At 47.9% G+C, this 25,625-nt stretch overlaps 1 protein-coding gene across 2 annotated transcripts in view; it reads right to left on the minus strand.

Annotated features, from left to right (window-relative positions):
- The window catches only part of NAV1 (neuron navigator 1), a 252,307-nt gene that overhangs the window by 140,019 nt on the left and 86,663 nt on the right, over positions 1-25,625 (minus strand). For both annotated transcript variants that reach the window (XM_038748717.1, XM_038748718.1), the window contains one exon: positions 5,085-5,187. In XM_038748717.1, the coding sequence (XP_038604645.1) occupies positions 5,085-5,187 (103 nt within the window). The remainder of the gene's footprint in view (positions 1-5,084; positions 5,188-25,625) is intronic.

The raw sequence follows: 25,625 nt of genomic DNA on the forward strand, positions 1-25,625 counted from the left end.
TTATTATTATTTGCCTTGCCCAAGGTCACGCAACTGGCCAGAGGCAGAGCTGGGGTTAGAACCCCGGTCTCCAGACTCCCAAGCCCAAAGCTCTTACAATTTAGTGAAGCTGCCTTCCGCCTCCTTGGTACCTGCTGATGCCTTGGGTGAGGGGAGACCCTGAACCCATTGCTTCTGGTGTCCTAAGGCTGCCAGTTCCCTCAAGCTCCCCTTCCCGGCTCTCCCTGTCACCAGGCAAGCTCTACCCACAGTGTTTAAGATCCAGCGACTCAGAACAAAGAGCAGGGACAAGATTTTTTTTCCTTGTTTTTTAATGATATTTGTTAGGTGCTTAATATGGACCAGGCACTGTTCTAAGCACTGGGTTAGATACAAGGTAATCAGGTTGGATACAGTCCATGTCCCTCATGGGGCTCACAGTCTTAATCCTCATATTACAGATGAGGTAACTGAGGTACAGGGAATTGAAATGATTTGCTTCAATACCGTCTATCTCTCTGCCAACCTCTCACTCTCAATCTGCCTCTGCCCTCCCTCCTCAGATCCGACAGACAATTATTCTCTCTGCCTGCTCTCCTAATATCTGAGAGACAATTATTCTCCCCCATTTCAAAGCCTTACTGAAGGCACATCTCCTCCAAGAAGACTTCCCAGACTTAGCCCCACTTTTCCTCATCTCTCACTCCCTTCTGCGTCCACCTAGCTTACTCCCTTTGCTCTTCCCCGCCTCCCGGCCCCACAGGACTTATGTATATATCTGTGATTTTATTTATTTTTATTGATGTCTGTCACCCTTCCTCTAGACTGTGAACTCATGTGGGCAGGATTGTCACTGTTTATTGTTGTACTGTATTTCCCCAAATGCTTAGTAAAGTGCTCTGCACACAGTAAGTGCTTAATAAATATGATTGAATGAATGAATGAATGTGTCTGCTAATTCCATTGTATTGTACTCTCCCACGAACTTAGTACCGTGCTCTGCACATAGAAAGTTCCCAATAAATACTATTAACTGATTGATTGACTGATGGGCAGGGGGTGTCCTGTGGGTTTCCTTGCCCAGAGCCCAGGATGAACCATGGTGAGGGTGGCATTTGTCAGAGCCCTGATAGCCCACAGCTCTGTCCACAAGGCTAGAGATCCACCAGTCCCCCTGCTCCTCTACCCCGGGGAGCCCTGGGAGCCTCCTAGCTAAGGGCTTCAGAGCCTGACTGGCTGATTGGGCCCCTGTCTAACCCTGGACTTGGGCTCTGCTGGCATATCAAGGACTTGGCCTGTCAGCCCCAGTGCTCACCGAGGGTAGGTCTCGGAGACTAGTCTGCTGAGCTCCCTGGGATCTGAGTTGGCTTTCTTACACTCCCTTATCCCTGCTCTCTTGCACCTTCATGTATGGGCTTGGACTGGGGCAGAGACTTTAAGGAAAGGCTTTAGGGAGAGGAGGGGTGAGGGCCCTAGGAATGCCCCTTGGCCTTGACTTGTCAGCACCCTTGGCCTATTGCTCCTTCCAAGGAGCCCCTGTTGTCAGGGCGGCAGCTCTACTTGGAGCCAAGAGAAGTGAGAAGGGAATAGGGAAAGGAGGGGAAGGGGGATGGAAGGAAAGGGGAAAGGAGTGCTGATTGGTTTCCTCCCTTTCCAGTGATAAAAGCCAGCGCTTTAAGGGCCTCCCAGAGTAGGGGCAGGGTGGGTCAGCTGGGACTACCCGACAGGTCCAAATTTCTCTGCTGCTGACACCTTCCTAACCCTGCACCCCAAAAATAAATGACTGGGGCCCTGGGCCACAAATGCCCCCTAATGGGGAGCAGGCCACCTCAAAATGCAAGAGTAGCAGCGTAGCCTAGTGGACAGAAAACGGGCATGGGACTCAGAAGGCCATTGGCTCTAATCCCAGCTCCGCTACTTGTCTGCTATATGACCTTGGGCAAGTAAATTAACTTCTCTGTGGCCCTGTTACCTCATCTGTAAAAATGGGGATTAAAGACAGCGAGCCCAATCTGGGACATGGACTGTGTTCAACCTGATTATCTTGTATTTACCCCAGCGCTTAGTACAGTTCCTAGCATTTACCACATGCACACAAAAAAGAGCATACTGTGGGCAGCTGGCACCCACAGGCCAGAGGGAGCTGCTTGCAAACTCCCCTGCCCCTGGGGTGTAGCATCCCTGGAGAAGCCCCTCCAGCATCCACCCTGGGCTGGGGAATCACAAGCAGGGGGGCCTGGCAAAGTCCCCAGCCCTGCAAAGCCCCGGGCCCATCAGTAGGAGTGGGGGGGTGGGGGTGGGGGGGCAGAGCCACTCTCTAAAGCCAGGCTGGGAGCGGGGACTCAAGAGAGCTGAATTCTAGGGCACAGGCCTTCTCCTTGAGGTTCTCAATTCTCAGACCCCTGAAGGGTGCCCCCCTCTCCTGGTAGGGAGTCAGGATGCAGAGTCCCTCCCTGACTGAGCTCCCCCAACTGCCCCCAGGCCCAGAGCCCTTCCTGTGTCTTCTGAAGCCAGAGCTGGCTCTCAAGAGGAGGTACACACTTCCTCTTCTGAGACAGAGGCATCCTCTGTCAGGGAGTCCTCCAAGCTACAAGGGCAGGACCCCCTGACCTCTTTGGAGGGCATGGGGAGAGGGCTGCTGCAGCCTGGCCAAATTGCAGCACTACGGAGACCAAGGCTCCCAGCCATGCTACCATTTAATTTCCATTTGAGAAGCAGCATGCCCTTATGGAAAGAGCCCGGGTCTGGGAATCAGAGGGCCTGGGTTCTAATCCTGGCCCTGCCACATATCTGCTATGTGACCTTGGGAAAGTCTTTTCACTTCTCTGTACTTCAGTTCTCTCATCTGCAAAATGGGGATTGGATACCTATTCTCCCTCCTTCTTTGGCTGAGAGCCCCACATGGGACCTGATTATCTTGTATCTGTACCAGTGCTTAGCACGGTGCTTGGCACAGAGTAAGCACTTAACAAAACCACAATTCTTATTGTCATTATTATTATCTCCCAAGATTCTCTGTGCGGAGGCTGTCAAAAGGTATCAGAGAGTGGCAAGGAGAGATAGCTGGATCTGAAGTTTTAAGTCACCCTGCTCCTTGCTCTCTTTCTCCAATCACTTCTCCTGGATCTCTCTGCAGTCTGCTGTCTTCACCCACTCCCCTTCCCACTGGTTCCTCATTTCCCTCCCCAAGAGGCAGGGAGTTTCCCATTCTCAGTTCCAACCTTCTCATCAACTCATTCCCCACTTCCCCCTGCCCCCCACCGAGAGAGAGAACGTGAGCTCATCTGGGCCACAGAGCCAAGAAGGGGAAACACTGAGTCAGAGAAGCAATGGGGTGCAGCCTGTTGCTGGAGTGAAGAGAAATCTCCCTCCTGCTTATCTGCCAGAACACTAGGTTGTGAGTTGATGGGCTTCACACCAGCCAGACAGGCCATTTTTATCTGATCAGACCTGCCTGCTACAGATAGGGCAGCAGATGCTGTAGTGTTGGGATGTTTCTTTCAATCCCCTGGCCTTCCCTCTGCTGCTGCCCAGTTCCCAAAACTCAGAAGCCGAGCCTGAGTTGAAGGGACCTGGGACCTTGAGAAGCAGCGTGGCTTAGTGGAAAGAGTACAGGCTTGGGAGTCAGAGGTCATGGGTTCTAATCACAGCTCTGCCACTTGTCAGCTGTGTGACTTTGGGCCAGTTACTTAACTTCTCTGTGCCTGTTACCTCATCTGTCAAATGGGGATTAAGAATGTGATCCCCACTTGGAACAACCTGATTACCTTGTATTTACCTCAGTGCTTAGAACAGTGCTTGGCACATAGTAAGCTTGGCACAAATACCATTATTATTATTATTATTAATAATGATAATAATAATATTTTTACCTGGGACGGGAAGGCTAGGACACTGGAACAAAGCACAAATCCCTCTAGACTGTAAGCTCCTTGTGGGCAGAGAATGCGCCTACCAACTCCATTGTATGCTTCCAAGCACTTAGTATAGTGCTCTGCACACAGTAAGTGCTCAATAAATACCACTGATTGGCTAATTGTTCATTGAGACGGGAGATCCTTATTCACTCCACCCAAGGGGACAGGCTCTAAGCTCTGAAGATTTCCATAAAGCATGCCCTATGACGTCATTATGTTATAAGCCACATATCGCCATAACCAAGACCTGTTATTTCTGGGTCACAAAGGTAAGATCGGGATTTGCAAGTGTGGTAAGTGGTCACCTACTCATAGCCCGGAAACAATCCCAGAGAGGTAAACTTTGGGGCCACTGGAAAAAGGAAACAGGAAGGGGAGGACTTCTGACCAATCAAGATTTGGATGGAGGAGATGATTAGGATGTCTGGACAGTGGCAGGAAGAATGGGGAGTAGGAATGCCCTCCCTGTGCCCATCTGCCAAGCTAGCTCTCTTCCTCCCTTCAAGGCCCTACTGAGAGCTCACCTCCTCCAGGAGGCCTTCCCAAACTGAGCCCCCTCCTTCCTCTCCCCCTCATCCCCCTCTCCATGCCCCCGTCTTACCTCCTTCCCTTCCCCACAGCACCCGTATATATGTTTGTACATATTTATTACTCTATTTATTTATTTATTTTACTTGTACATATCTATTCTATTTATTTTATTTTGTTAATATGTTTGGTTTTGTTCGCTGTCTCCCCCTTCTAGACTGTGAGCCCACTGTTGGGTAGGGACTGTCTTATGTGTTGCCAACTTGTACTTCCCAAGCGCTTAGTACAGTGCTCTGCACACAGTAAGCGCTCAATAAATACAATTGATTGATTGATTGATTGAGTATTCAGTCATTCCTAAAGCAGGGGCAAATGACTAGGGCACATGTACCTAGAAAATCAGTTAAACATCATCATCAATGGTATTTATTGAGAGTTTGCTGTTTGCAGGGCACTGTACTAAACACCTGGGAGGGTACAATATAACAATACAACAGAGTTGGTAGACATGTTACCTGCTTACAATGATCTTACAGCCTAGGAAATAAGGAAAAGGGTTAAGAAAGGCCAGATCCCCGCCACAACCAAGGTGTAGGGGAAACCCACCATGTAGAGGGGAGAGCAGGGAGAGAAGGGGAGGGTGGTAACCCAGATGCTTACCTGTGAGTCACCTGTGACCCTCGCAGACTGGACATGGTCTCTTCCAGGTTCTGTCGAAGATCCAGCACATTCTGGACCGTCCTCTTCCTCTGGGACTCAGGATCTGCATAAGGAGAGAGACAAAAGGCCAGGTGAACCTGCCTGGGAGCTCTGAGCAGGGGGGACCCAGAACTTCCTGGGGGGAAAGACAGTGATTCCAGTGTGTTTCCCGAGGGATAGCCACCCCAACACCACTGGGGTGCCCACCAGCCCAGATTCCAACCCATGCAAATGGTAGGTTGTCTTCCCAGCTCTCTCCAGGCAGCTGAGCTCCAGGCCAAGGTTTCTAGAGGCTGGCTTAGCATGACCAGTGTCTCCTCAGGTCCCCTATCCTAGAGGAGGAGAGCCAGCTACAGGCCCAGGGAAGCACTGGTCCTCACTTAAGGCCAATGGACTGGGAGGGAACAGAGAGGCTGAGGAAGAGGAGTCAGAGCTATCCATGGGTGGGTCAGTGAGAACAGAGGGCTCGTGTTCCTGCCTGAGAGGACAACTCCATAGGAAGGGAGGGAGGAAGTGGGGGAAGGAAAGAGGGAGGGAAGGAAGGAAGGAAGGAAGGAAGGAAGGAAGGAAGGAAGGAAGGTAGGAAGGAAGGAAGGAAGGAAGGAAGGAAGGAAGGAAGGAAGGAAGGAAGGAAGGAAGGAAGGAGGGAGGGAGGAAAGAAGGAAGGAAGGAAAGAAGGAAGGGAGGGAGGGAGGAGGGGAGGAAGGAGGGGAGGAAGGAGGGAAGGAGGGAAGGAAGGAAAGAAGGAAGGAAGGAAGGAAGGAAGGAAGGAAGGAAGGAAGGAAGGAAGGAAGGAAGGAAGGAAGGAAGGAAAAAAGGAAGGAAGGAAGAAGGAAGGAAGGAAGATGGGAGGGAGGGAGACCACTCAGAGGCTGCTTCCTAGCATCCATGGGCTGGTTGATCCCTGACGAGGGGTCAGGATGTTAAACACACACACATACACACAAAAACACACACATTCTCTCTCTCTCTCTCCCATGAGGGAGGGAAAGATGACCAGTCTGGTGGGCAAGAGGGGAGTGGTGAGGCACACAGCAAGCCTCCTGAGGTGACCTGACCCACTGGTCAACACAGTAGCCATGGTGGGTACTTTGGCAAGAGGATGGGGCAGGGTAGTCTGGAGCCCTCCATAGGTCAGATGGTTAGTCCTTGGGCTAGATTCCAGGCTCCAAAGAATCCCACAACCCTACAGCTGAGAGGGGGTCTTAAAGGTCATCTGGCTCAGTCTCCCTTTTTGAGGCCCACCAGGTTAGCAAATCCGCCTCAGGAGGTAAAAAGTGGACTGGGAAGAACGAGGGCCACAGAAGGTACATACTGTACCAGGCTCCGAGGCCTCCATCCAATCTCCATCGCCAAAGGATTCCCTCCCTTGCTGAATGGGGAGGGGAAGGGGAAGGGTGAACCTCCAGCCTGTATGTGCCCCACTTGGCCACACTGCTCTGCTGCCCCTGCCCCAGGGAGGGTGCTGAGAACTCCAGGGTCCTGCTATCACCTGTGGGGAGTGAATAAGCAGTCACAGCCAGGAAGAAGAACGTGACTCAGAGCCTCAGCATCTCCGGGGTGTGTGTGTGTGACAGGGGGCTCATTCTTCATCATCACCCATGACCATCCCCAACCCACTATGGGAAAAGAAGGAGCCCAGGATGGTCGCTGCCCTCCATCCGGCCTCTGAAAAGCCCTGGGGCGTCGAGCTCTCTGGCTTTGGGCTGGGCCGAGCAGCTGGGGAGACAGCAGACTGGACAGGGATAAAGTCCTTTTTTTCTACATGATTAGACTGGCTTGACCAAAGATTGTAAAATTGGCCTCAGCCTCGTGGTATCGACCTGGCCCTGGAGCAGTGAGGCTCACACAGAGCGGGAAAATCAATCCCTAGCCAGTTGTGCTCTCCTCAGGGCAGGGCAAGGGTAGTGAGGCACTTCCTCTTTGTACCAGCGCAACCACTGTGTCTAACAGCACTCCTCCTACTTGTCTCCTCTAATCAGAAACCGTGCTGGGTTTTATTTTAGCAAATTGGTAAGGTCCTGGAACACCAGAACTCCAGGGTCCTCATCCTGACTCTCAGTGTCCTTCACTGACAACAGAGAACTGAACAGGCTCAAATAATTCTGTCCAAAGAAGTTACAATAGACAATAAAGTAGAAAATTGAATCGAGGAGGCCAACTAATGACAGTCTTCGTGCGTGTATAGTGTGGATGGGGCTCTGGGTTCTTCCTTGGTATTTTCAACTACACACATATTAGTGGAAAGAGCATGGGCTTGGGAGTCAGAGGTAGTGGGTTCTAATCCCGCCTCCACCACTTGTCTGTTGTGTGACCTTAGGTAAGCCACTTCACTTCTCTGTGCCTCATCTGTTTACCTCATCTGTAAAATGGGGATTAAGACTGTAAAACCCATGTGGGACAACCAGATTACCTTGTATCTACCCCGGAGCTTAGGACAGTGCTCTGCACAAAGTAAGCACTCAATAAATATGACTGAATGAATAGTAAGCGCTTAACAAATACTATCATTATTATTACTATTATGCCCTTAGGTAAATGTCATCATTATGGGAAAGCCAGAAAAAATGACCTATGGTCTGGGGGCCTCTGGCTTCTCCTCTCTGGACAACAGTTTCTCCAGGGAAATGGGATTCTTGGCTCTCTGTAAGGGGCCCTGAGATCCTCAGGTAGGCCCTTCCCTACCTGGACCAGAATTCCACCCCACCCCCAGTACTTCTAGACAGTCCAGCTCTGCAGCCTCTCTATGGTCTCTCTAATAATAATAATAATAATAATAATAATAATAATAATAATAATAATAATAATAGTATTTGTTAAGTGCTTACAATGTGCCACGTGCCATCTAGGGATCCCAAAGCATTTTTCTGACCTGAACCCAGCAAGCACTAGGAAGACAACCCCGACCCTTTCTCTTGCCTCCAGTCTCCCTGCCTTTAGCCAGGGGACCATAGCCCAACTAGCCGGCCACGCTGGGATCAGTCTTTTGGAACCTCCCAACGGGGCTGGGAGTTCTGGGGTCTGGACAAATGGAGGAAAGGAGGTGGGGAGGGGGACCCGGAGGGATGTGTTTGCCTGGTCTAACCTGGGGCCTGATAAACACCAGCAATGCAGCTACAGTGTTTACCTAGATGTGCTGCTGATCTCTCTGCCCCCTTTCTGTCAAGTCTGACCTTTTCTCTCCAGCCGGGAAATACTGATCGGGTGCACAGGCTTAATGAAACAAAAGTCCTGGGCAATGCAGACTTGCTGGCCTGCTGCTCCCTCCTTACTTTGCCCTTCTTACCTTGCTTGCCCTTGCTGCCTTGCCTTCCCTTCACCCTGTCTTCCTCGCCCTCCCTGCCTCGCCCTCTGTGCCTCACCCTCCCTATCTCACCTTCTCTGCCTCATCCTCTCTGCCTCTCCGAGGCCTCCTCACTTTCTCAATTCCCAGTCACCCCTCAAGGGAAGTAGGTTTCAACACCTCAAGTCAGAAGGCCTGACCTCTATTGTCTACAGCCTCCACTTCACTCCTTCTTCTCTTTGCCTCCTGACTGTCCTTTTCTCCTACTACTCTCCTGCCCTGCCAGCCTGCCCACTGTCTCCCCAGACTCTTCCACCATTCCTTCCCACTCCTTTTCAACAAAGCCAGGCTCTGCCTTTCCTCCCTCCTTCAAAATGAAACCCAAATCCTCCTCTTCCAAGAAGTCTCTCCAGATTTATCCTTTCTGGACCTGCCCTCTCCAATCACCTAGTTACTCTCTAGAATGTGGATATGGCTCCTTAAATTGGTGAATGCATCTGTTTGTACTCTTCTCCAGTAGGCCTTCCCCAACTGAACTCCCATCTCCCCACCCTATTTCCCTTACTACTGACACTTCAGCACTTCCACATCAGTTAGGTTCTTGGGACCTTACTCTCTACTTCCCTCTCCTCAAGTAGTCAATCAATGGTATTTATTGAGTGCATACTATGTGCAGAGCACTGTACTAACACTTGCATACCTTGCATATCTTTATACTCTACTGCTTCTTCCAACCTGGAGTTTATTTTAGTATTTGTTTCTTCTTCTAGGTCATATGCTCCCAGAGGGCAGGAATTGTGGGAATCAGCATGGCCTAGTGGATAGAGCATGGGCCTGGGTGTCAGAGGACCTTGGGTTCTAATTCTGGCTCCACCATTTGTCTGCTGAGTGACTTTGGGCAAGTCAGCTCACTTCTCTGTGCTTCAGTTTCCTCATTTGTAAAATAGGGATTCAATCCTACTCTCTCCTACTGAAACTGTGAGCCCCATGTATGGCAGGGACCACATCCAACCCAATTATCTTGAATTTACTCCAGCGCTTAGTACTGTGCCTGGAAGATAATAAGTAAGTGCTTAACAAATACCATAATTATTATTATCATTAATTACTGCTCACTCTATTGAACCTCTCAATCAATTTGTACTTCCCAAGCGCTTCGTACAGTGTTCTGCACACAGTAAGTGCTTGATAAATATGATTGAATGAATCAATCAATCAACCTCTCCAATCAATTGCATTTATTGAGCGCTTACTGCGTGCAGAGCACTGTATTAAGCGTTTGGGATAGTACCATATAACAATATAATAGACACATTCCCTGCCCACATACAACTTACAGTTTAGAGAGGAAGACAGACACTAATATAAATAAACAAATTACGGGTCTACACATAAGTGCTGTGGGGTTGGGAAGGGGGAATGAATAAAGGGAGCAAATCAGCGTGATGCAGAAGGGAGGGGAAGAAAAGGAAAAGACGGCTTAGTCAGGGAAAGCCTCTTGGAGGGCATGTGCCTTCAGTAAGGCTTTGAAGGCTTTGAAGGCTTTGAGAAGCAGCGTGGCTGAGAAGCAGCATGGCTCAGTGGAAAGAGCCTGGGCTTTGGAGTCAGAGGTCATGGGTTCAAATCCAGCTCCACCACTTGTCAGCTGTGAGACTTTGGGCAAGTCACTGAACTTCTCTGGGCCTCAGTTACTTCATCTGTAAAATGGAAATTAAGACTGTGAGCCCCACGTGGGACAACCTGATCACCTTGTAACCTCCCCAGCGCTTAGAACAATGCCTTGCACACAGTAAGTGCTTAATAAATGCCATTATTATTATTATAAGGCTGGGAAATTAATTGTCAGTCAGATATGAAGAGAGAGGATGTTCCAGGCCAGACGCAGGACGGGGGTGAGAAGTCATTTATTCATTCATTCATTCAAACATATTTATCGAGCGCTTACTGTATGCAGGTCACTGTACTAAGCGCTTGGGAAGTACAAGTTGGCAACATATAGAGATGGCCCCTACCCAACAACAACGGGCTCACAGGCTAGCGGAATGACTGACTGATTGATAAGCTATCCACCTGTTTCTTTGTGTCTGGGTCTTTCACAGCTGACCAGTGAGCCTAAGGCGTCCAGGAAATATGTGATCAGAATTCATTTTTGTGGGTGTGAAAGTTGTAGACCTCAGGTAAAGTGATGTTACCACACGGCTGACTAGGCCCACAGAAATGGCAGCAGTACCCCCCAGTGGCCATCCCGGCCATGATTTTGGACTGAGGCTGAGACTGAGGCTGAAGCTGGGGCTGGAACTGGGCTGGGACTGGGCTGGGACTGGGCTGGGGCTGGGCTGGGGCTGGCCTAAGGCTGAGGTTTGGGCTGGGCCTGAAGCTTTCCGGGAAGAAGGAGGGAGGCAGATCTTGCCAGGGGCAGTGGGGAGGTTCCCCATGATGAATCGCGAAAAGATCCTCTTTGCAGGCCGAAGCCCCACCCTTGGTTCTGGACCTGTGCTCTCTCACTCGGGGGCAGAGGGGTTTGTGAGAGTGCCTTCTGGGGGTTGAGACTCTAAGGGGGCCAGAGAAAGGCCAGCCAGCCGCCCTGGGAGTGAGGAATGGGAGTGGGGAGGGAAGACAGTCCCCTGTTGGGCCCGGGTCCGCTCTGCGGAGTCTGCCCACAGGGGCCAGGCCAGTTTCACTCCTTCTGGGCCTTTCAGGTTTTCATCCACAGGGTGTGGAAGGTCATGGGAGTGACTGGCTGATGAAGCAGGCCCCTTGACCTCCAGAACAGGTCCTTGGAACCTCCCTTCCTTGGGGAAAATTCCAGGGGGCGTCTCCTCTGGGCATTCCCTGAGCGCAGTTTGGCCAGCAGAGACAGCCAGAGACACAGAGAGACCCCAGTGAGAGACAGCAGCTGACTCAATCCCCATGAATCTCGGGGACCTGGGCTGCTGTAGGCCGGGGAACCCCATCACCCTCATCAGAGAGGGGCCACCTCATCAGCCATCCCCCCAGGGGGCCTGCCTCCTTCACAGATGGAGTGACAGCTTTGGGAAGCCAGGCACGGAGGTGGGCGTGTGCCATTTGAGCACTTTTGAGGAACAACGCCCTCCCTTCCCCTCAGCCCCCCTTTCTGGCAGTCCCCATGGCAACTCACATGCACTGCATGTAAACAACCGCAACTATCCAGCATGCACTGGGGCATCTGCATTGTAGGGTGGAGGTTTTTCCTAAATACTGTTTGCTTTTACTCATCATCAGAAAGGGCATTCTGCTTCTCTGGATGGTGTTGCAAGGACACAGACACACACATACACAACCCCTTAAACATGCAATGCCTCCAAAACACTGGGTTCAGAGGCACGCACACCCAAAACCACAAACCCAGGGGAGAGAGAAGCTGAATTATGCAAGGGTTGGAAGCTAAGACCTCGGAGGAAAGGTTAAAGGAAAGAGGATTGCTCAATCTGATCTGAAGAAGGGCTGGAGTGGAGGGGTGAGGTCTGACTAACTATTTTCAAGTGTCAGAAAGTTTCTAGCATGGAGACTAGTGGAGATCTGTTTTCCATCTCCACCAAGGACGGACCAAAAGGAAAATTGGCTAAGACCATGGTAGGAAGGATTGAGATTAGAAATAATGAAGGTCCCTTAAAACTCTGGTAATGATTCTCTGAGGAGCTTGTGAGGGACAAATCTCTGCTCAATGAAACAACAATCTTCAACCTGTGTTTCTGGATAGCATGGCTCCCCGCATACCCTGGTCCACAGGCATGGCAGGAGGCAGTGGCCCTCAGGATAAATGCAAAGGATTTTCCCCATGGGTATTCATGAGGGATGGTTTGGCAAAGAAAATCCCCCCAAATAATGATAATAATAATAATTATTATTGTGGTACTTGTTAAGTGATTACTAGTGCCAGGCACTGTACTAAGCACTGGGGTGGATACAAGCAAATCAGGTTGGAAAGTCCCTGTTCCACATGAGGCTCATAGTCTCAATCCCCATTTTATGGATGAGGTAACTAAGGCACAGAGAAGTAAAGTGACTTGCCCAGGGTCACACAGCAGGCAAGTGGAAAAGCTGGGACTAGAAAACCAACTTTACGCTGACAAAATAATGTGGAAAGTTACAGCCCCACTCTCTCAGCTCCAGGTCTGTTTCCACCTGGGGATAAGGATGCTCAGGTTGCTGCCTCCTAGGAGAAAAACTGCTGCAGCCCACAGGCAGACTGGACCAAGACCTAAACATATGAACTCAACCTTGAACGTGAACATGACCATGACCATCACTTCAACCATAACCATGAACATGACCGCGGCTACAACATTAATCGTGATCAAGAACACATCCACCACCGTGACCATAAACATGATCACAATCTCAATTGTGACCATGAACATACCCATGATCATGAGCATGACCACAACCATGACCATGAACATGATTCAACCATGACCACTTTCTCCTCACCTAATGATAATATTTTGATATCTGGGTTCCTGCAGGACTTGGGGCTTTGAGACTGGGTGACAACATCCCAAGATGGGCAGTTGATTGAGAGGTTCGTCCGAGGAGTGCTGGGGGCTCTGCACCCCCTCCACTTTTTTTTTGCTGTTTTTGTGGTATTTGTTAAGCATCTACTATGTGTCAAGCACTGTTCTAAGCACTGGGATAGGTACAAGGCTGGACAGAGTCCCTGTCCCACATGGGAATCATTGTCTAAATAGGAAGGAGAACACGTATTGAATCCCCAGTTTGCAGTTGGGGAGACTGAGGCCTAGAGAAGTCAAGGGACTTGTCCATGGTCACACAGCAAACAAATGCAGGGCCGGGATGAGAACTCAAGTCCTCGGGCTCCCAGGTCCAGGCTTTATCTACTAGGCTATGCTGCTTCTCATCTCAATCTGCTGCCAACTTCGCTGAACCCTGGAAACCCTGGAAACTTCAATGAGATTACAGGGCAGCAATGAGCTTGGGGACAAGAATGAAGCTAAAAAAGTCCCAAACAGTTTCCATCAATCAGGTTTAAGCACTGTGGTCTGGCGGAAAGAGCACGGGCCTGGGAGTTAAAGGACAATTTTACGTCTTTTTAGACACTCACTATGTTCCAGGCACTGTACTAAACAACTTGGGGTCTAATCCCAACTTCTACCACTTGCCTGCCATGTGACCTTGGGCAACTCAACTCCTCTCTGCCTCAGTTTCCTTATCTGTAAAAAGGGGAGTTAATACTTGTTCTCCCTCCCCCTTGGACCATGAGACCCATTTGGGACAGGGACTGTGTCTGACCTTATTATCCTGGTAACTACCCCAGTGCTTAGTACAGTGCTTGGAACATAGTAAGCCCTTTAGAAATACCACAGTGAGTATTATTAGATGGACATGGTGGGGTCCTAGGGAGGGACAGGGGGGGTGGTGGGGAGGGTAGAAAGGAAAGTCAGTTCTGCAGTTGGATTAGTGCCTTCAGCTGAGGGTTAGTTTTACCCCATGCAGCCTTGGGTCACAAAAGGACTTTTCCTCAAGAAAAATCCTTTCAAAAAATAACACTTGCCTCATGAGGTATGGTCCTATTTTCTACCCTGACACAATTGTTCCCCAAAACACGCACAACCACAGGAGGATGGAACCATCCAAGGAAAACATCAACTCAAAAGTTGTCTGTGAATCACTGTTTATTATTGGAGATAACACAGAGTGAACTCCTGCTGGTTTCTGTGATGAACGTGATTATTTTGCTGGTATGGAGTGTCTTTTCTGTCCTCCCCACTCCCAGACCTTTTTCCCGGAGATAACCTCAGGGCGAGAATAATAGTTATTGTATTTATTATTATGAATAGAATTCATTAAGCACTTACTCTGTTCCAGCTGCTGGGTAGATACAAGATAATCAGACTGGACACAGTTCCTAACCCTCACGGAACTCACAGTCTAAGCAGTAGGGAGAGTAGGTTAGCTTATCCCCATTTGACAGATGAGGAAACTGAGGCTCAGAGAGGTTGTGATACTTCGCTCTGCTACCCGGATTGTTTTTCTGAAAAACCATTTAGTCTGGAACTCCCTCCTTCATATCTGAAAGACTACCGCTCTTCCCACCTTCAAAACTCTCCTAATATCACATCTCCTTCAAGAGGTCATCCCTGACTAAGCCCTCATTTCTTTTTTCTGCCCTCCCCTCTGCATCCATTATGCCCTTGGCTGTGTACCCCTTAGCACCTTGTTACTCACCCCATCTTCACAGCACTTTTGTAAATATTCTTGCCCTCTATTTCCCCGCCCTAGGGGTGGGGCTTGCATCAACCAACTCGGTTATATTGCATACACACAGTAAATACTCAATAAATGCCACTAAGTGATTGAGCGCATAGTAGACCAGTAGTACAGCTGGGATAAAAACCCAGATCTCTCAACCCCCAGTCCTGTGCTCTTTCCACTAAACTATCCTGCTTCCCAGCAAAGCAAGGGGAAGCCTGTTTTCATGATCAACGGACCAAGCTTGATGGCTTCAAATTGCTCAGTGATGTCAGGAGTTGCACCTAGGAGGATGGACTGGTCCAAGCAGTCAGGCAAATCAATCAATTAGAACACTACTAAGCGTTTGGGAGAGTACAAAGTAACAGAGGTGGTTGACATGTTCCTTCCCCACAAGGAGCTGACAGTCTAGTGTGGGTGGTAGGAGGTTGCGGGGGTGGGCCGGGGGAAGTGGGGGAACCCCTCATCTTCCTTCCTCCTCACAGTTAAGGGTTGGATTTTGACTGGCTCTTAGGTTGGACAATCCTCCCTGAGGGTTTGGGCTGGAAGTCACTAAAGAGCCTGTCCTTCCCTGGAGCTTTCTCAGGAAAGGAGAGGCCCCTTTCCCATCGTTCTGGGATGGAAGTAGGGCAGCCCTATAATAGCAAAATACATGGCTATTTCAGGCCTAAAATGTCCAAAATATCTGGATAATATCTTGCTAAACAAGAGCATGGAATGCAAGAGTCCAGAAGCAATCCATTGACTCAACTCTGGATCCTACTGCTCCATCCAGCTGTCACCCCACCTCTCTCCTCCCTCTCCAAGTCCAAACTCCTGGAAGGGATTTATGTCTGCTGACTCTTCTTCCTTTGCCCAATTCCCTTCTTGACCCTCTACAATCTGGTTTCCGCTCTGTCCACTCCATTTAGTCTGCTCTTCCCAAGGTATCCTGAGAACTCCTCTTTGCCAAATCAAGTGGATACCACTCTATCCTAATCCTCCTTGACCTCTCGGCTGGTTTCGACACTTTAGGCCAACCCCTTTGGAAACCCTCTCTAGCTTTGGTTTTCCTGACAGAGTTTTCTGTTGGTGCTCCTCCTCTCTCTGGCTGTTCCCTCTCAATCTCTCTCTTATTTGTTAAATGGTATTCGTTAAGCACTTACTATGTGTCAAGCACTCTTCTAAGCTCTGGGGTAGATATAAGTTAATTAGGTGGAACACAGTCCCTGTCCCATATGGGACTCACAGTCTAAGGAGGATGGAGAACAGGTATCGAATCCCCGTTTTGCAGTTGAGGAAACTGAGGCAGAGAGAAGTTAAGTGACTTGCCCAAGGTCACCCAGGAGGCAAGTGGCAGAGCCGGGAAGAGAACCCAGGTCCTCTGGCTCCCAGGCCCATACTTTATCAACTAGGCCATGCTGCTGTTCTTTTGCGGGCAATTTCTTAGCCTTCCACTCACTTACTGTGTGTTCTGTTCTGGGGGTCCCTGTCTCTTCTCACTTTACACTTCCTTGGAGAACTCATCCTCTCCCTTGACTCCAGCTACCACTTCTAAGGGGATGACTCCCAAATCTACTTCTCCAGTCCTCACTTCTCTCCTTTTTTGCAGTCTCACATTTCCTTTGGCCTTCAGGACATGACTACTTAAATGCCCTGCTGACACCTCAAACTCATTGTTTCTAAAAATAAACCCCTCCTCTTTCTCCCAAATCCTCCTCCATCTAACCTTCCCATCACAGTTCATGACACCACCATCCTTCCTGTGTCTGAGGCCCATAACTTTGGGATTGCCCTTGACTCCCTCCTTCTTTCAACCTCCAAATTCAGTCTGTGGCCAAATCATATCAGTATTACCTCTACAATCTCCAGAATCTGCCCATTCCTCTCTCTTCTAAAGGACCACTACACTGGTCTATACACTTGTCATTCTTTCAGCTTGACCACTGCATCAACCTCTTCATGGCCTGCCTACCTCCAGTCTCTCCCTTCTCCAGTCCTTACTCCATTCTGCTGCCCAGATTCTTTTTCCAAAATATTGCTATGCAGGTCTTCCTCTCTTCAAAAACCTCCAGTTTTTACTCATTCCTTCTACATCAAGTGGAAACTCCTGATGATTAGCCTAAAGGCACTCCATCAGTTCTCTCCCTCCTTTCCACTCCTTTCTCCCACTACACCACCCTCCTATTTATCCACTCCTTTTTCCCACTACACCACAGCTTGCAATCTCCATTCCTCTCCAGTTAATGTACTCACTGTTTCATTCTCATCAATTCATTCAATCGTATTTATTGAGTGTTTACTGTGTGCAGAGCACTGTACTAAGCGCTTGAATTCTGCCTCTGACCTCTTGCTCCCACCCTCTCCACTGCCTGTAATTCCCTCCTACTTCACAAAGTGCAGTTCACTGCTCTCCGATCTTCAAAGACCTTCTGAATTCACACCTCCTCCAGGAGGCCCTTCCCAATTAGTCTCTCATCTCCCACTTCATTCCCTGATAAACTGCCACTTGAGCACTTGTGTATCACTTAAGCACTGGGGAGCTGCCCCCTCACTCCTAACCTCTGGACCACCAATATACATAACTATACTCTGTAGCTTCCCCTTCCTGTACTTTATTTTAATGTCCGTCTCCCCAGCTAGAATAAAAGCTCCTTGAGGCCAGGGAATGTCTACTAACTGTACTGTACTTGGCCAAGGGCCTAGTATACAGTGTTCCGCACAGAGGAAGCACTCAATAAATGCTGTTCATTGATCGAATAATTGATTGATTCTTTCACTAGGTGAAAAGTTAATCCAGGTGAATGGACGGTTCAGCATCCTTCTTCACCTTGGAAGAGAGATACACATGTAACCCACCTTGCCTTCCTCAAGCGCTTAGTACAGTGCTCTGCACACAGTAAGCACTCAATAAATACGATTGATTGATTGATTGATTGACATGCACCAGCTGGACGGAAACCAGGCTGCTCCTGGGATTTGCAGGCTGAAACGGTGCAGAAGTCCAGAATTATTCACCGATGATGATACATCTGTTCTGCCGTAATAGAGAAGTAGTGTGGCCTAGGGGATAGAGCACAGGCCTGGGAATCAGAAGGATCCGGGTTCTAATACTGGCTCCGCCACTTGTCTGTTGTGTGAATTTAGGCAAGTCACTTAACTTCTCTGTGCCTCAGTTACCTTATCTGCGAAATGGAGATTAGGACCGTGGGCCCTATGTGGGACAGCGACTGTATCCAATCTGATTAACTTGTATCTACCACGCACTTAGTACTGTGCCTGGCCCATAGTAAGTGCTTTAAAAATACCATTGAAAAAGTGTGTTTTCATTTTGCTTTTTGGAAAATAATCTTGGCATTTGTTAAGCATTCACTATGTACTAAGTACTGGGGTAGATAAAAGGCTATGGGATAAGACAGAGTATCTGCCCTACACTCGGTTCCCAACCTATCTTATTGTCATTTTGCCACTCAGGAAACTGAGACCCAGAGAGGTTAAGTAATTTGCCCAAAGTCAATCAATCAATCAGTCATATTTATTGAGCACTTACTGTGTGCAGAGCACTGTACTAAGCGCTTGGGAAGTACAAGTTGTCAACATATAGAGACAGTCCCTACCCAACAGTGGGCTCACAGTCTAGAAGTCACAGAGCAGGCCAACACTAGAGTTGGGATTATACCCGTTTAGAACCCAGGTCTCCTGACTCTCTGTCCAGGGCCCTTTCCCCTAGGCCCTGATGCCTTTCCGGGGAGCCACTCTTCCCACAGTGTGTGCCTGATTGGATAGAACACAACTCACAAGTTGGTGCAAGAAGACACGAGGCAGGAGGAAATGCTCAGGTTCATGTTCTGGCCTCAGACAAGACCTGAATACTACAAACCACAAATGCAAGTTTTCTGCAATGTGAGGTTCTTCGAGGACACACAACTGACTGATCAATAAAAAAGAGATTACTTTTTTAGCTTTCATTACTTTTTATCACCCTGAATGTAACCCGTAGTTCTTTTCCATCCCCAAATTTATGACTGTCCCATCTAGTTGTCTGAGCTGTTGGAACATCTCATTCACATGCTCGAATATCTGGATTTTTTTTGTTCAATTTTGGATCCTGAGGTCCCTGGAAGCAGGGGTCAGGACCAAGTGACTTCTCAGCTCTCCTCCAGCAGAAGAGTCTGGAGGAGTGAGAAATGCTTTACTCTCAAATTAATCTCTCAATATAACATTCTCCAACTCGTCACAATATTGATCAATCAATTAATGGCATTTATTGAGCACTTACTAATGCAGAGCACTGAACTAAGTGCTTGGGAGAGTACAATACAAAAGAATTGGACCATAACAAGCTTACATTATTGATCAAATCAATTGTCAAGGGATTCAGGTTGAGTCCATGAATCGTGTGGTGAGTGATCAGATTCACTCTCTCATCATCATCCATCCCTAACTGCTCCTTTCCTTATCCCAAGGGGTTGGCTGGTTATCTGACATCTGGAGATGAAATCCCAAATCTTTGCAACAATCAGCCAGTCTGAACTGGGTTCATCCGGGCTGATTCATTCCAACCCGGCTTCAAACACGAGATGTAAAATTCAGTTGGAAGCCAATTACCCAATTTCTTTTCTCTGAAATGGCCAGTCTTCTGAACCCCAGCTGGCACAGATAAAAAATAAATAAAAATGAAAAAAAATGGTCAGATTGGATAATAATAATAATAGTAATAAACGGTTGTATTTGTTATGCCAAGCACTGTAACTAAGCGCTGGGGTAAATTCAAAGTAATCCGGTTGGAAAAGGTATTTAAGCACCATTTTAAGGTGAAGAAAGAGAGGCTCTGAGAAGTTAAATGACTTGCTCAGGGTCACATAACAGATAAGTGGCGGAGTCCGGATTAGAATCAGGTCCTCTGACTCTAAGGTCCATGATCTTTCCACTAGGCCACACTCCTGTCACTCCAGGATAGCCACTCCTAATTTGGTTTTGGGTGTCCACTTAGTTTGGAGAAGTGACAGTCTACTGGAAGGTAGTTGGAAAAAGTTGAGACTGGACTGCCAAGCTGGAGCAAGCATGCAGGGAAAATACAGAGCCACATATAATAATAATAATTCCATTTATTAAGCACTTACTAAATTAAGCACTTCTAAACTGTGAGCCCATTGTTGAGTAGGGATTGCCTCTATCTTTTGCCAAATTGTACTTTCCAAGCAGTTAGTACAGTGCTCTGCACACAGTAAGCACTCAATAAATACAAGTACAATTGAAATACAATTGAATGAATGAATGAATGACAAGGACTGTGACCAACCTGATTAACTTGTATCTACCCCAGTGCTTAGAAAAGTGCTTGGCACATAGTAAACACTTAAAAAGCACCACAGTAATAATAATTATTATTGTTGCTGTCGGGACCTCTGCTGGGAATGCTTCTGACACCTCAAACTTAACACGTCTAAAATAGAACTCTGCATTTTCCCACCCAACCCTGTCCTTCCCCTGACTGTCCCATCACTGTAGACAGCACCACCACCTTCCATGTCTCCCAAGCCCATAACCTTGGCATTATCCTCGACTCATCTTCCTCCGTCAACCCACATATTCAATGCCACTAAATTCTGTCAATTCTACCTTTTCAATATTGATAAAATTGTCCTTTCTTCTCCATCCAAACTGCTACCTCCTTGATCCAAGCATTTTATCATATTCCACCTCAACCACTGCATCAGCCTCCTCACTGACCTCTTGACCTCCTGTCTCTCCCCACTCCAGTCCATACATCACTCTGCTGCCCGGATCATTTTCCTAAAAAAAAAAACCCTTTCCAGTCTATCTCCCCACTTCACAAAATCTTCCAATCATTGCTCATCCACCTCCACATCAAACAGAAACTACTAGCCGTCGACTTTAATCAGCTTGCTTCCTCCTGCCTTACCTTGCTAATTTCCTACTAGAATCCAGCCCACATACTTAGCTCTGCTACCGCAAACCTACTCACTGAACCTCCATCTGGTAAATCTCACTGCTGATCTCTTTCCTGAAACTCCCTCCCCACCCTTCATGTATGCTAGACCACCACTCTCCCCCTCTTCAAAGCCATACTAAAATCTCATCTCTAAAAGTCCTTCCCCATTTAAGGCTTCATTTTCCCTCCTCACTCTCCCTTCTATATCACCTATCTACTTGGATCTATAATAATAATGATGGCACTTGTTAAGCTCTTACTATGTGCAAAGCACTGTTCTAAGCGCTGGGGAGGATACAAGGTGATCAGGCTGTCCCACGTGGGGTTCATAGTCTCAATCCACATTTCACAGATGAGGTAACTGAGGCACAGAGAAGTTAAATGACTTGCCCAAAGTCAGACAGCTGACAAGAGGAGGAGCCGAGATTTGAACCCATGACCTCTGACTCCTAAGCCCATGCTCTTTCCACTGAGCCACGCTGCTTCTCTGTACCCTTTAAGAACTTGATATTCACCACCACCCCCTTAGCCCCACACAATTTACGTACTGCTTCTGGGAATGCTGCTGGGAACACTGCTAGAATTGCTGGGAATATTGCACTGTGGCTTAGTGGCAGCACTGCGGCCTAGTGGAAAGAGCATAGTTCAGTAAATCTTAGAACCTGGGTTCTAATCCTTGCTCCACAACTTGTCTGCGGTGTGACCTTAGACAGGTCACTTTACTTCTCCATGCCTCAGTTACCTCATCTGTAAAACGAGGATTAAAGTTGTGAGCTCCTTAAGGGACACAGACTGTGTCATCCCCAATTATGGCATAGTGGATAGAGCATGGGCTTGGGAGTCAGAAGGTCATGGGTTCTCGTCCCGGCTCTTCCACTCGTCTCCTGTGTGACCTTGAGCAAGTCACTTCATTTCTCTAGGTCTCAGTTACCTCATCTGTAAAATGGGGATTGAGGCTGTGAGCCCCATGTGGGACAGGGACTACATCCAACCCGATTTGCTTGTATCCACCCCAGCGCTTGGCACATAGTAAGTGCTTAACAAGTGACAGAATTATTATTATTGTTATTATTATTATCTATCCCAGTGCTTAGTACAGTGCCTGGCACATAGTAAGTGCTTAGCACATGCCCTAAAAATAAAAGTACTGCCATGAGTTGGGGCCAGATTGGGGCTGTCAATGAGACTGTGAGCCCTACATGAGACAGGAACTGTGTCCAACCCTTTAGAGGAGCACTGTTGCTTAGTGGAAAGAGCAGGGGTTTAGGAGTCAGAGGCTTTGGGTTCTAATCCCAGCTCTGCCACTTATCAGCTGTGTGACTTTGGGCAAGAAGCAGCGTGGCTTAGTGGAAAGAACGGGGGCTTGGGAGTCAGAGGTCGTGGGTTCTAATCCCAACTATGCCACTTGTCAGTCATGTGACTTTGGGCAAGTCACTTCACTTCTCTATGCCTCAGCTCCCTCATCTGTAAAATGGGAATTAAGACTGTGAGCCCCACGTGAAACAACCTGATTACCTTGTATCCCCCCCAGGGTTTAGAACAGTGCTTGGCACATAATAAGCACTTAACAAATTCCATCATCATTATTATTATTATTATTGCTTAACTTCTCTGTGCCTCAGTTCCCTCATCTGTAAAATGGGGATTAGGACTGTGAGCCCCACGTGGGACAAACCTGATGACCTTGTATCTTCCCCAGTGCTTAGAACAGTGCTTGGCACATAATAAGCACTTAACAAGAGTCCGTTGTTGGGCTCTATAAGACTGTCTCTATGTGTTGCCGACCTGTACTTCCCAAGTGTTTAGTGCAGTGCTCTGCACACAGTAAGTGCTCAATAAATACGATTGAATGAATGAATATTATTATATATTAACAATTTATATGGCAATGTTAATATATTGTCATATTTTATTATGTGTTATTGCATGCAATAACAATAAAAATGCTAATACGACTACTACTAGAAGAGCTACTAGAAGCAGCATGGCTCAGTGGAAAGAGCCTGGGCTTTGGAGTCAGAGGTCATGGGTTCAAATACCGGCTCCGCCACTTGTCAGCTGTGTGACTTTGGGCAAGTCACTTTCATTCATTCATTCGTTCATTCAATCGTATTTATTGAGCCCTTACTGTGTGCAGAGCATTGTACTAAGCGCTTGGGAAGTACAAGTTGGTAACATATAGAGATGGTCCCTACCCAACAGTGGGCTCACAGTTTAGAAGGGGAAGACAGAGAACAAAACAAAATACATTAACAAAATAAATAGAATAAATAGGTACAAATACAATAAATAAATAGAGTAATAAATACCTACAAACATATCTACATATATACAGGTGCTGTGGGGAGGGGAAGGACGTAAGGCGGGGGCTCAGTCTGGGAAGGCCTCCTGGAGGAGATGAGCTCTCACTTAACTTCTCTGTGCCTCAGTTACCTCATCTGTCAAACGAGGATTAAGACTGTGAGCCCCACGGGGGACAACCTGATCACCTTGTATCCCCCCAGGGCTTCGAACAGTGCTTTGCACATAGCAAGCGCTTAACAAATACCATCATCATTATTATTATTAATCAATCAATCAATCGTATTTATTGAGCGCTTACTGTGTGCAGAGCACAGTACTAAGCGCTTGGGAAGTACAAGTTGGCAACATATAGAGATAGTCCCTACCCAACAGTGGGATCACTGCTACCAGTGCTTATAGCAGTGCTTTGCACATAGTAAGGGCTTAACAAATGCCATTAATAATAATAATAATAATAGCAATAATAATAATAATAATGATGAAATAATAATAATAATAATAATGCGCTTTCACTCAAAGGGGGCCGAGGCCCGAGCAGGTAGGTTTCTCCCCTCCCTTCTTCCCCCTTTCTCCGGGTTTGCTGCCGACGGGAGGCCACCAGGTGGCGCTGTGCGCCCTCGGCCGAGGCGCTCCCGTGCGCGCTCCCGTGCGCGCTCCCGTGTCCCGCGCCCCACGCCTTCTGCCCGCCCATCTCCATCCCCCTTCTCTCCGGCGGGGAAGCATTGTGGCCTCGTGGGTAGACCACGGGCCTAGGAGTCAGAAGGACCCGAAATAATAATAATAATAATAATAATAATAATAATAATAATAATAATAATAATAATTTGTTAAGCGCTTACTATGTGCAAAGCACTGTTCTAAGCGCTGGGGAGGATACAGGGTGATCAGGTTGTCCCATGTGGGGCTCACAGTCTAGTATTTGTTAGGCACTAACTATGTGCCAAGCACTGTTCTAAGCGGCGGGGTAGAAGCAGCGTGGCTCAGTGGAAAGAGCTCGGGCTTTGGAGTCAGAGGTCATGGGTTCAAACTGCGGCTCCGCCAACGTTGGGCAAGTCGCTTCACTTCTCTAGGCCTCAGTTACCTCATCTGGAAAATGGGGATTAAAACTGCGGGCCCCAGGTGGGACCATCTGATCACCTTGTAACCTCCCCAGCGCTAAGAACAGTGTTTTGCACATAGTAAGCGTTTAACAAATACCATTATTATTATTACAGGGTAATCAGGTTGTTCCACGTGGGGCTCACACTCTTCATCCCCATTTTACAGATGAGGGAACTGAGGCACAGGGAAGTTAAGTGGCTTGCCCAAAATCACACAGCGGACAAGTGGAAGAGCTGGGATTAGAATTTAAGTCCTGTGACTCCGGTGCTTAACAAATACTATTATTATTATTATTATTATTATTATTATTATTATTATTATTATTATTATTATTACTACAGGGTAATCAGATTGTCCCACGTGGGGCTCACACTCTTCATCCCCATTTTACAGATGAGGGAACTGAGGCACAGAGAAGTTAAGTGGCTTGCCCAAAGTCACACAGTGGACAAGTGGAGGAGCTGGGCTTAGAATTTACGTCCTGGGACTCCGAAGCCCGTGCTCTTTCCACCAAGCCACGCCGCTTCTCATAATCTAATCCTGACTCCTTCAGATGTCTGCTGATTGACCTTGGACAAGTCACTTTACTTCTCTGTGCCTCAGTTACGTTGTCTGTGAAATGAGGATGAAGACAGTGAGGCCTGTGTGAGGCAGGGACTGTGTCCAACCTGATCATTTTACATCTACCCCCACACTTAGGATGGTGCCTGGCACAAAGTAAGCGCTTAACAAATGCCACTATTGTGAGAAGCAGCATGGCCTAGTGGATATAACTCTACAACCAGCTCTACAACTGGTCTGCTGAGTGACCTTGGGCAAGTCACTTCACTTCTATGGGCCTCAGCTCCTCATCTGTAAAATGAGGATTAAGACTGTGAGTCCCACGTGGGACAGGGGCCGTGTCCAACCCAATTATCCTGTATCAACCCCAGTGCTTAGAATAGTGCCTCGCACATAATAAACAATAATAATAATTATTATTATGTCATTTGTTAAGCGCTTACTATGTGCCAAGCACTGTTCTAAGTGGCCACAAATACCACTATTGTTATTATTACACTACCTGGCTTTGCCTCCCTTTGCACTGGCAGTTTGGGAACTCTTTCCTTGTCCATCCCTCAGTGGTACCTAGTGAGGGCTCACTGTGTGCAGAGCACTGTAATCATCAACATAATAATTATGCTACTTGTTAAGCGCTGTCTATGGGTCGAGCACTGTACTAAGCACTCGGGAAGGTACAAGATAATCAGGTGGGGCACTGCTCCATCCCACATGGGGCTTATGCCTCAGGAGGAGGGAGTACAAAGGACTGTGGCTATGGAAGCCCCCTTTTAGACTGTGAGCCCACTGTTGGGTATGGACTGTCTCTATATGTTGCCAATTTGTACTTCCCAAGCGCTTAGTACAGTGCTCTGCACATAGTAAGCGCTCAATAAATACGATTGATGATGATGATGATGATGGAAGCAGCATGGCTTAGTGGATAGAGCATGGGCCTAGGAGTCAGAAGGACCTGGGTTCTAGTCCCTGCTCCACCACTTGGCTGCTGTGTGACCTTGGGCAAGTCACTTAACTTCTCTGGGCCTCAGTTACCTCATCTATAAAATGGGGATTACGAGTGTGAGCCGCACCTGGGACAGGGACTGTA

Source organism: Tachyglossus aculeatus, chromosome 7 (assembly GCF_015852505.1).
Source record: "Tachyglossus aculeatus isolate mTacAcu1 chromosome 7, mTacAcu1.pri, whole genome shotgun sequence".
Taxonomy (NCBI): Eukaryota; Metazoa; Chordata; class Mammalia; order Monotremata; family Tachyglossidae; genus Tachyglossus; species Tachyglossus aculeatus.